The 12,263-nt window shown below is 38.2% G+C and overlaps 1 protein-coding gene across 1 annotated transcript in view; it reads left to right on the forward strand.

Moving 5' to 3' along the window:
- The first annotated feature begins 8,250 nt into the window (after positions 1-8,250).
- Positions 8,251-12,263, forward strand: part of LOC134539261 (neuroligin-2-like) — a 106,219-nt gene continuing 102,206 nt past the window's right edge. The window contains exons 1-2 of the mRNA XM_063381085.1: positions 8,251-8,260; positions 8,501-8,656. Coding sequence (XP_063237155.1) covers positions 8,251-8,260; positions 8,501-8,656 — 166 coding nt within the window. The remainder of the gene's footprint in view (positions 8,261-8,500; positions 8,657-12,263) is intronic.

The raw sequence follows: 12,263 nt of genomic DNA on the forward strand, positions 1-12,263 counted from the left end.
TGTGTGATGTGGACACAAAAAGAAAATTATGTACTTTTACAGTGATTACTTTGAAAACCCATTGCCAGGAAATAGTTTGTAATACTGAAATAAATATATTGTAATTTTGTATGACATATGGCTATCGTTATGTTTTCATGTATAAAATAAGTTTTTCGAGATAATACTGACTGTTTCTTACGTAAATTGACGCATAGTTTTATTTAATTATAATTGATGTTTTGTTCAAACATAATTTTTTCAAACAATGGAAAATATATCCGAATATTCCAAATTAATTTCACTTTATTTTGTCGCGCTTGTTATGTGAGCAGTTAATACTGGATAGCCATTCAGGTAATTTTTTACAAAATAACTAACTTTTGGAGTTACTCGGACGACACAAACCATAAATGCCCGGGTAATCATCCGTACCCAGTATTACTGCGAACACTATTTTGTGGTGATACAGTTTGTTAGTGTAAATTTGCAAATACATGAATATTCCTGTTAAATTTACAAACAAAAAAAAACGAAAAGGCAGTCATGGGACTGTCAACAGAAGTTAAAACTTAAAATTGTGTTTTTAAATGTGTTATATGACATTTATACGTCAAATGAACACAATAAAATGATTTTGGTATCACTTACATGTCGGTGACGTGAACCCATAAATTTTGTCCCTACCAATAAATAAAGTTTTATCATTTAAAAATAAAATAAAAAACTATGAACTTAAATAAACAAATAATCAACATTCACTGCGTAAATATACCAACAAAAAAAAATCTTTTAACACGGTCAATTTAACTTCACTTACTGCTACTACAGCATGTCGGTGATGCGAACTCACAAGATTTTACCCATCCAAAAAAAAGAGTCCATCACGCACATGACACAGTCAAGTATGTACATTGTATTAGTGTATATATGCGTATACATGTACACAGGCCGTTGCGCGTCGCCAGTCTGGCGCAACACGTCACTAGCATGTCGGTGACGCGAACCCATCAGTTTTGCGGGAAGAATAATATGTAAATCAAGTTCTGTCCCTGGCCGAACACGCCCGAATATTCACCTTCGGCCAACCTCGGGTTTATTTATATTTCTCTGTCGGAATGAATTTTACATCACGAATTAGTGCTCAATTTGTGCTGCCAGATGCCAAAATTTCGAGCTTATCGCAACGTAAACGAAAAAGTTATAGCCCTTGATATGTTTGAAGCGAATTGACAGCTGGCGACCACACATTGGAATTTCAAGGTCAAAATTTGTCACGAATTAGTGCTCCATTTGTGCTAATTTGTGCCGTAGAAATCAGAGTTTGTGCTGCATTACGTAAAAAGTTATAGCATATAGTAAGTTGGTCGCCAACTTGACGTCAAGTTGGCGACCACCCAAGGAAAATATCAATTTTTTGGAATGAATTTTATGTCACGAATTAGTGCTCAATTTGTGCTAATAAGTGTCGTAGAAATCAGAATTTTTGCTGCATTATGTAAAAAGTTATAGCATATATTAAGGTGGTCGCCTACTTGACGTCAAGTTGGCGACCACCCAAGAAAAATATCAATTTTTTGAAATGAATTTTATGTCACGAATTAGTGCTCAATTTGTGCTAATTTTTACCATAAAAATCAGAATTTGTGCTGCATTACGTAAAAAGTTATAGCATATAGTAAGTTGGTCGCCAACTTGACGTCAAGTTGGCGACCACCCAAGGAAAATATCAATTTTTCGGAATGAGTTTTACATCACGAATTAGTGCTCAATTTGTGCTGCCAGATGCCAAAATTTCGAGCTTATCGCAACGTAAACTAAAAAGTTATAGTCCTTGATATATTTGAAGCGAATTGACAGCTGGCGACCACACATTGGAATTTCAAAGTCAAAATTTGTCACGAATTAGTGCTCCATTTGTGCTAATTTGTGCGGTAGAAATCAGAGTTTGTGCTGCATTACGTAAAAAGTTATAGCATATAGTAAGTTGGTCGCCAACTTGACGTCAAGTTGGCGACCACCCAAGAAAAATATCAATTTTTTGAAATGAATTTTATGTCACGAATTAGTTCTCAATTTGTGCTAATTTGTACCATATAAATCAGAATTTGTGCTGCATTACGTAAAAAGTTATAGCATATAGTAAGTTGGTTGCCAACTTGACGTCAAGTTGGCGACCAACTAACTATATGCTATAACTTTTTACGTAATGCAGCACAAACTCTGATTTCTACGGCACAAATTAGCACAAATTGAGCACTAATTCGTGACAAATTTTGACCTTGAAATTCCAATGTGTGGTCGCCAGCTGTCAATTCGCTTCAAACATATCAAAGGCTATAACTTTTTAAATTACGTTGCGATAAGCTCGAAATTTTAACATCTGGCAGCAGAAATTGAGCACTAATTCGTGATATGAAATTCATTCCAAAAAATTCATATTTTCCTTGGGTGGTCGCCAACTTGACGTCAATTTGGCGACCAACTTACTATATGCTATAACTTTTTACGTAATGCAGCACAAGCTCTGATTTCTACGGCACAAATTAGCACAATTTGAGCACTAATTCGTGACAAATATTGACCTTGAAATTCCAATGTGTGGTCGCCAGCTGTCAATTCGCTTCAAACATATCAACGGCTATAACTTTTTTAATTACGTTGCGATAAGCTCGAAATATTGGCATCCGGCAGCACAAATTGAGCACTAATTCGTGATATAAAATTCATTCCAAAAAATTCATATTTTCCTTGGGTGGTCGCCAACTTGACGTCAATTTGGCGACCAACTTACTATATGCTATAACGTTTTACGTAATGCAGCACAAACTCTGATTTCTACGGCACAAATTAGCACAATTTGAGCACTAATTCGTGAAAAATTTTAACCTTGAAAGTCCAATGTGTGGTTGCCAGCTGTCAATTCGCTTCAAACATATCAAGGGCTATAACTTTTTAAATTACGTTGCGATAAGCTCGAAATTTTGGCATCTGGCAGCACAAATTGAGCACTAATTCGTGATATAAAATTGATTCCGAAAAATTGATATTTTCCTTGGGTGGTCGCCAACTTGACGTCAAGTTGGCGACCAACTTACTATATGCTAAAACTTTTTACGTAATGCAGCACAAACTCTGATTTCTACGGCACAAATTAGCACAAATGGAAAACTTATTCGTGACAAATTTTGACCTTGAAATTCCAATGTGTGGTCGCCAGCTGTCAATTCGCTTCAAACATATCAAGAGCTATAACTTTTTAAATTACGTTGCGATAAGCTCGAAATTTTTGCATCTGGCAGCACAAATTGAGCACTAATTCGTGATATAAAATTCATTCTAAAAAATTCATATTTTCCTTGAGTGGTCGCAAACTTGACGTCAAGTTGGCGACCAACATACTATATGCTATAACCTTTTACGTAATGCAGCACAAACTCTGATTTATACGGCACAAATTAGCACAAATGGAGCACTAATTCGTGACAAATTTTGACCTTGAAATTCCAATGTGTGGTCGCCAGCTGTCAAATCGCTTCAAACATATCAAGGGCTATAACTTTTTAAATTACGTTGCGATAAGCTCGAAATTTTGGCATCTGGCAGCACAAATTGAGCACTAATTCGTGATATAAAATTCATTCCAAAAAATTTATATTTTCCTTGGGTGGTCGCCAACTTGACGTCAAGTTGGCGACCAACTTACTATATGCTATAACTTTTTACGTAATGCAGCACAAACTCTGATTTCTACGGCAAAAATTAGCACAATTTGAGCACTAATACGTAACAAATTTTGACCTTGAAATTCCAATGTGTGGTCGCCAGCTGTCAATTCGCTTCAAACATATCAAGGGCTATAACTTTTTAAATTACGTTGCGATAAGCTCGAAATTTTGGCATCTGGCAGCACAAATTGAGCACTAATTCGTGATATAAAATTGATTCCGAAAAATTGATATTTTCCTTGGGTGGTCGCCAACTTGACGTCAAGTTGGCGACCAACTTACTATATGCTATAACTTTTTACGTAATGCAGCACAAACTCTGATTTCTACGGCACAAATTAGCACAAATGGAGCACTAATTCGTCACAAATTTTGACCTTGAAATTCCAATGTGTGGTCGCCAGCTGTCAATTCACTTCAAACATATCAAGGGCTATAACATTTTAGTTTACGTTGCGATAAGCTCAAAATTTTGGCATCTTGCAGCACAAATTGAGCACTAATTCGTGATATAAAATTGATTCCGAAAAATTGATATTTTCCTTAGGTGGTCGCCAACTTGACGTCAAGTTGGCGACCAACTTACTATATGCTATAACTTTTTACGTAATGCAGCACAAATTCTGATTTCTACGGCACAAATTAGCACAAATGGAGCACTAATTCGTGACAAAATTTGACCTTGAAATTCCAATGTGTGGTCGCCAGCTGTCAATTCGCTTCAAACATATCAAGGGCTATAACTTTTTAAATTACGTTGCGATAAGCTCGAAATTTTGGCATCTGGCAGCACAAATTGAGCACTAATTCGTGATATAAAATTGATTCCGAAAAATTGATATTTTCCTTGGGTGGTCGCCAACTTGACGTCAAGTTGGCGACCAACTTACTATATGCTATAACTTTTTACGTAATGCAGCACAAACTCTGATTTCTACGGCACAAATTAGCACAAATGGAGCACTAATTCGTCACAAATTTTGACCTTGAAATTCCAATGTGTGGTCGCCAGCTGTCAATTCACTTCAAACATATCAAGGGCTATAACATTTTAGTTTACGTTGCGATAAGCTCAAAATTTTGGCATCTTGCAGCACAAATTGAGCACTAATTCGTGATATAAAACTGATTCCGAAAAATTGATATTTTCCTTAGGTGGTCGCCAACTTGACGTCAAGTTGGCGACCAACTTACTATATGCTATAACTTTTTACGTAATGCAGCACAAATTCTGATTTCTACGGCACAAATTAGCACAAATGGAGCACTAATTCGTGACAAAATTTGACCTTGAAATTCCAATGTGTGGTCGCCAGCTGTCAATTCGCTTCAAACATATCAAGGGCTATAACTTTTTAAATTACGTTGCGATAAGCTCGAAATTTTGGCATCTGGCAGCACAAATTGAGCACTAATTCGTGATATAAAATTGATTCCGAAAAATTGATATTTTCCTTGGGTGGTCGCCAACTTGACGTCAAGTTGGCGACCAACTTACTATATGCTATAACTTTTTACGTAATGCAGCACAAACTCTGATTTCTACGGCACAAATTAGCACAAATTGAGCACTAATTCGTGATATAAAATTCATTCCAAAAAATTGATATTTTCATTGGGTGGTCGCCAACTTGACGTCAAGTTGGCGACCACCTTAATATTTGCTATAACTTTTTACGTAATGCAGCACAAATTCTAATTTCGACGGCACAAATTAGCACAAATTGAGCACTAATTCGTGATATAAAATTCATTCCAAAAAATTGATATTTTCTTTGGGTGGTCGCCAACTTGACGTCAAGTTGGCGACCACCTTAATATATGCTATAACATTTTACGTAATGCAGCACAAACTCTGATTTCGACGGCACAAATTAGCACAAATGGAGCACTAATTTTTGACAAATTTTGACCTTGAAATTCCAATGTGTGGTCGCCAGCTGTCAATTCGCTTCAAACATATCAAGGGCTATAACGTTTTAGTTTACGTTGCGATAAGCTCGAATTTTTGGCTTCTGGCAGCACAAATTGAGCTCTAATTCGTGACATAAAATTGATTGCAAAAAATTTATATTTTCTTTGGGTGGTCGCCAACTTGACGTCAAGTTGGCGACCACCTTAATAAATGCTATAACTTTTTACGTAATGCAGCACAAATTCTGATTTCTACGGCACAAATTAGCACAAATTGAGCACTAATTCGTGACAAATTTTGACCTTGAAATTCCAATGTGTGGTCGCCAACTTGACACACGTGTGTGTGTGGCTGATGGGTTCGGGTGGGGGGTGAGGTCCCGGGGGAATTGCTGACGCATGTCCTGCGACCCTGAAGGGTAGGGGGAGGGTGGTGCAGACTCGGACGAGGACGGCGACTCAACACCCCCAGAGGACAGGACCGCGCGTGCAGCTGGCGGGGGGTGAGGGGGGGGGAGTGGCGCCCCGCAATATCCAGACGCTCGCCAGAGAGTCCCTGATGCGTCGCGACGCATGGCGCAGAGCGCGCTGCTAGTCTCCGCCCAAGTCGTTTACGTGCAAATGGACTCCCGAAGACGAATCGGCGACTCTTCAGGGGGGAAAAGTGGTATTTTTTTTTTATTCCCCTGCGACTCGGTTTCACGGAAGATTAAGCCACGTTCGAATTCGACATTGAGACACCCCGAAACTGGGACACGACCAATCTTGGGGCCTAAACATCTCCAGCTGTTACTTCAAGTAGCTACATAAATACGTCATGTAGATACTTTTTATCATACCTAGAGCTATTTTAATGAAATATTTTCACATTTTGGCGGGAAATAATGTGTCAGAATTAGTTAAAAAATATTTTATACCGACCCGTCACATTAGTAAAAATAAAAATGTAACTACACTCGTTTCTATTAACCTAATTCATCACACGTTTCACAGCGTTAAATAAGTTTGAACTATAGTTTCGTAAGCAAACCCAATTATTATTATTATTATTTGGCTGATGGGGAAATTGCTGTATTCTAAATTATCTTTTTATTTAAAAAATAAAAATATTTTAGTTTTACAATATTAATAATCATTAATAAAAAAACTAAGAATTGATTACTTAGAAAAATTCCCTAAATGACAGCTATAGCTGAATGGCAGTGTCTTTCCATTATTTCATCATCGTAACTTGTAGTGATTGCATGTCTCATAAAGTTCCTTAAATTACGGAATCTATTTAAGGTATAATACGCTAGGCTAGTTTTAAATTTCCTTGACTAAATTAAAATAATGCTTGAAAATCATATGTAGAAAATAACACCTTGAACTGAATTATTTGGAGCATTTACGGTCAAGAATTAATCTGAATGTTTAGTGTTACAACACTGTTATATGAAATATTATGTTAAAACAAACAATACAATCTAAAATGTATTAGCAGCAATTGATAAGACTGCAAATTAAAATAATATGTTACTATTGCGTAATAGATTTAGCGAGTATTCCTAACAAATTGGTAGAAAATTATCACGTAAAAATGACCACGGTTTTTGTATTACGCCAGAACTTTATTATGAGCAATTTTTTCCTGGTTTTATCTTTGACAGCTGTAGCGAACTTGAACATTTCAATATGAGTTGAATGTTTTTAAATGACTATTTGCAACTTGTTAATCAACCACCGACAAGAATGTCCACTCGCTAGAAAACATTTCACTGGTCGGACCCTCCACCAGTCGCAGTCACACACATGTCGTGAACCTGTCTCGTCTTTAAGGCCCTGTCCACGTCAAGATTTCGGTCTCGAACTATGTTTGGCAAAATTGTTAGATGTATTATTGGACGTGATAATGTTTCCATATTTCTGCATCAAATTAAAGTACACAGATAACTTAAAAGTAATTATCCGTTCGAACTATCAGAGTTTACTATTTATTGAGCTTGCTCTAATTTTTCAATATTAAACTTGGTTTAAAAGTAGAATAATTCATCACGTTGACATTGTTATGACATACATTACAAAACAGCAATGGCATATTTCCGAGATAATGATTTAAATTTGCTAAATGTTATTGACAGTAGTTGATTTCAGTTCACTAATGTTGACTTTGATTGAGAGTAGTTGACTTTGGTTTTCGTGGTTTGTTGTGACTAACGTTAGTTGAGGAGGTTAATGGTGTTAAACAATAGTTTACAGTGATTAACTGTGATGACAGTTGTTGATTGAAGTTGGTGACATTTGGCAAGGCATTTGTTGGTACTTGACGTTGCTTTATTGTGGTTGACTGTGGTTAACTGTGTACGACGGTTGCTGAGTGTTGTTGACTATGTTTGATAGTGATCGACTGTGGTTGACGGGTGTTGACGGGTGTTGACGGGTGTTGACGGGTATTGACGGATGTTGACGGATGTTGACGGATATTGACGGGTGTTGACGGGTATTGACGGGTGTTGACGGGTGTTGACGGATGTTGATGGATTTTGACAGGTGTTAATGGGTTTTGGCGGCTGTTGATGGATGTTGACGGGTATTGACGGGTGTTGACCGGTATTGACGGGTGTTGACAGATTTTGACCGGTATTGACGGATGTTGACCGGTATTGACGGATGTTGACGTGTGTTGACGGGTGTTGACGGGTATTGACGGATGTTGACGGATATTGACGGATGTTGACCAGTATTGATGGGTGTTGACGAGTGATGACGAGTGTTGACGGGTGTTGACGGGTATTGACGGGTGTTGACGGGTATTGAAGGATGTTGACGGGTGTTGACGGGTGTTGAAGGGTGTTGAAGAGGGTGACGGGTGTTGACGGGTGCTGATGTCTTGTTCGCAGCGGGGCCCGACCCGGCGGCGGAGCGCCTGCCGGTGATGGTGTTCGTGCACGGCGAGTCGTACGAGTGGAACTCGGGCAACCACTACGACGGCAGCGCGCTGGCGGGCTACGACGGCGTCGTCGTGGTCACGCTCAACTACCGCCTGGGGATACTCGGTGAGCCTGACCCCGCACACGTGTTACATCCTCTAATATACTAGTAAACATTCCAGTAGTTTTACGTTTTCTAAGAGACTACTGTAAAATTTAAATAAATTACAATTTTCCAGGGATCTGTGCACAGTAAAAATTGTCTGTATTTTTGTATTTTTACAAAATATTATTTTGGTAACCAATTGCCATGAAATAGTTTATAATAAAATATACAATATTAATATATTGTTTCTTTTTACAAACTACGACAATGTTTATTTTAACATATATGAAATACATTCTTTTAAGATAATAATGTGTATTTTTTACGCAAATTGGCGAATATTTTTATTTTTTATTGATCTTTCATTCAAACATGATAAGTATGATTGAAAATGCAATAATTGGACATTATTTGTATCTTTTTATGTTTATGTGTGTGAGCAGTTAATACTGGAAAGCTATTCAGGGACTGGTTTAAAAATAACTTTAACTTTTGGAGGTTCTGGGACCACATAAATCATTAATTCCCGGATAAAGCTCCGTACCCAGTAAAAATGCAACAATATTTTGTAGTGATGAAGTTGTTTTTTCATGTAAATGTACAAATTTACAAATACCTTTAACTGTACATGGATATTTATGTTCTATTTACTAAAAAAATGCATTGTGGAAAATTATACACAAATGGTATCTGCCTTTAACATTTTATTACGTTACTTTGAGACCTGTGATTCAATAAATATTTATAACTCAATCTTCAAAACGGTATAAGTCCTATATTTAGAGATCTGCAAAGTTCGTGCTAATTTCTGGTGCAGGAATGATTTCTACACACATTTGTAGACAAACTATAAAGTCTATTTTATTCTTTATCTGCTACCACATAGGCTTTACCTTTTGATCCCATATAGTTTTAAATGAAATTTGTTATATACTTATTGATTTCTTGTTCTACAAAGCGTGTCAAACTTCACCTTGAGTCAGTGACAATCCCATTAAAGTCTATAATCGTGGACATTCCAGCCTATGTCCAGACAAAAACAAACTATTTTTGAAGGTCTATATTTACCTGTTGTTTATCTCTTCTTTTGCGTCTACTAGTCATTAAAGACTCACAAAACTTTACTCGTTTAACAAATTGATTTGCTCATTCGTAACCGCAAACATATTCTTAAAACGTAATTCCCATTTCCCAACTCTCAACTGCAACGCATCAGATGGTGTTTATTAACAAACACTGTTGCCTGAGCAGCTGTGTTAAAATGGCATGTAGACCATTGGTACTCTTTTTGAGAACTGTCAAATTTGATTCAAATTGCATGACACATGCTATACAATATTACTGAACGTCATTTGCTGTCCAAAGAGATGCCAGTCCATGTCGTGTGTACAAAAACGAATGACTGCAAACCTATAATGTAATTTCGAGTGATTTCTTCAACGAAACTGTTTTTGACACTTATTGCAACCTAATGTCTGTCAACCAAATAAAAGTACTCTGCTACAGTATCCAGGGCCGGCGCGTCCATATAGGTGAACTAGGCAACCGCCTAAGGCGCCAAGTAGCTGGGGGCGGCGCAGCACGACACATAACAGCTGATAAAATATGTTTAACGATTATTGAAACTAGATGAAAATGGATTTTTGTAACAGTTTGGAATGTTTACATTGATATAAGTAATTATTTAAAGTCCACGGTGACCTGTTTATGATTTGTAATAAGTAAAAAAGTAAAAAAAAAACACAAGCCTGCTTACATTTGATTGTTGACAAAATCTTAGGCTTACCTGACGGCCCGACGGGGGGGGGGGGGGGAGATTAAGTTTTTTCGCCTAGGGCGCCAATTTACCTTGCACCGGCCCTGACAGTATCCATACCGCATTATTTGCATCAACGCAGTTTTTTTCGATGCAGTTTCGTGTTCTGATCGGTAATGCCGACCAATTATCTCCACACTTAGTAACCTTCTAATGTTAATGTTATCTAAAGGCGAAAGCAACAACATTTCCAAGTCCATAGTTCTCAAAATCTTCGGGATGGTCTAGGGAAAATAACCATAGAGGGCACTATAAAAGGGCCATTAGTAAATGATTTTTACGTAAGACTTGGTCCTGGATCACTTTAACAAATTGCAACTTTATTATAATATTTATGCAGATGGTAATCATATAAAATCCAATGGGTATGTTCACGAGCTGTACCATCGCTTAAATAGATGATTAATATTATAGCTTGATTGTAGAAACTGTAAGCAATATTTGCCTAGTGTATTCGTCGTGCGTTGTACGCAGTGACGAGTAAAAGTTACTAAAGTCACAAAATTAAACCCAAACTCAACCATCCGAAACTTCACGATGCATATGTAGTAAATTAGGGATCACAGCTCAGTTAATGTCACACCAGTTGAACTCAACTAACGTCTCGCATATTTTGTACACAAAAATCCGTAAACGAAACCTCCAGCTAAAATCTTGGTGCAGTGTAGAGAGGCTGCAAGTCTCTCGTGCCAGTGTTCAAACAAACCACAGCTGCGAGTTGCCGTGGTGACAGTTACACACCCCGCGCCACCCGAGCGGTCGAGTGTTCGGGACTCGTCGCTAACAACCCGCGCCCAAGTTGGGGAGCAAAGACACTTGATTTTTTAAGTCCGTCCAGCAAACAAGTTAAAGACTGTGGGTCTGAAATCCAAAATTCCTCAACCAAATATTTAAGTCAAGGCAAACAATGCTTCGCTTGATTTTTGAGTCTAAGTTCGAATCTTCTAGAACGATCACAATATTTTCAAAAAGTAAACGAGCGAAACCTCTCAAATTGCCAAAAAGTATTCCTGCTCAGCAAAGTCGCGGAGGTGCTTAAAAAAATCAGACGTATATCTTAAGGCCCATACACACATCACGATCAGTTCAACTCCCAATTCCGACTGCTCAACCCGAACTAACAGTTTGGACTTAACTGAGGCCTTCTGCACACACGATCAGTCAAGATGTTCAGTTCGGACTAAACTGATGGTTTGGACTGAACTGAAGCCTTCCCCACACACGATCAGTCTTGTGGTTGCTGGTGGTATTGGATGTATCGTTTCATCGTAGAATATGGAAGAAACTTTGGATGTGTAGTTGATGTTGCACTTTTAGTTAGAAAAAAGTATAAACATAGTAAAGCAACCAAAGAGTATAACAAATATGTCTGCCACGACACCCAGCTGATGGACTGATGGTTTGGTCTGGCCAGGCGCTGTTACCACACATGGTAGTTCAGTTCGGACTGAGGTTTCTCGAGCCCATGGTCCTGTTTGATGGAAAACCACCAGTTCTTTAGTCCATCTTTTCCGACTGATCAGTCCACCGTCCTTGCAGGCACGTGGCAGTTCCAACTGTTCAGTCAGTTCGAACTGATCGTGTTGGGGTCCTTTACTTCAGCCTGTGAGGTTCTAGCAATGGGTGGCGTGGGGCTGTTCCATTGCTCGGCCACAGGATCGGTGATGGTCATCTCGGTGGTGAAGTCCCCGCTCTGCTGACAAGTCGGTCGCCCCACTCGGAGAGCTGTTGCTCCAGTCAAGTCAGACGAGTAACTCCTCTAGCACTGTCGCTGGCACACTCTCCTAAGTAGCCTTCCACGCATGCGCACT

This window comes from Bacillus rossius, chromosome 15 (genome assembly GCF_032445375.1).
Source record: "Bacillus rossius redtenbacheri isolate Brsri chromosome 15, Brsri_v3, whole genome shotgun sequence".
NCBI classification, from domain to species: Eukaryota; Metazoa; Arthropoda; class Insecta; order Phasmatodea; family Bacillidae; genus Bacillus; species Bacillus rossius.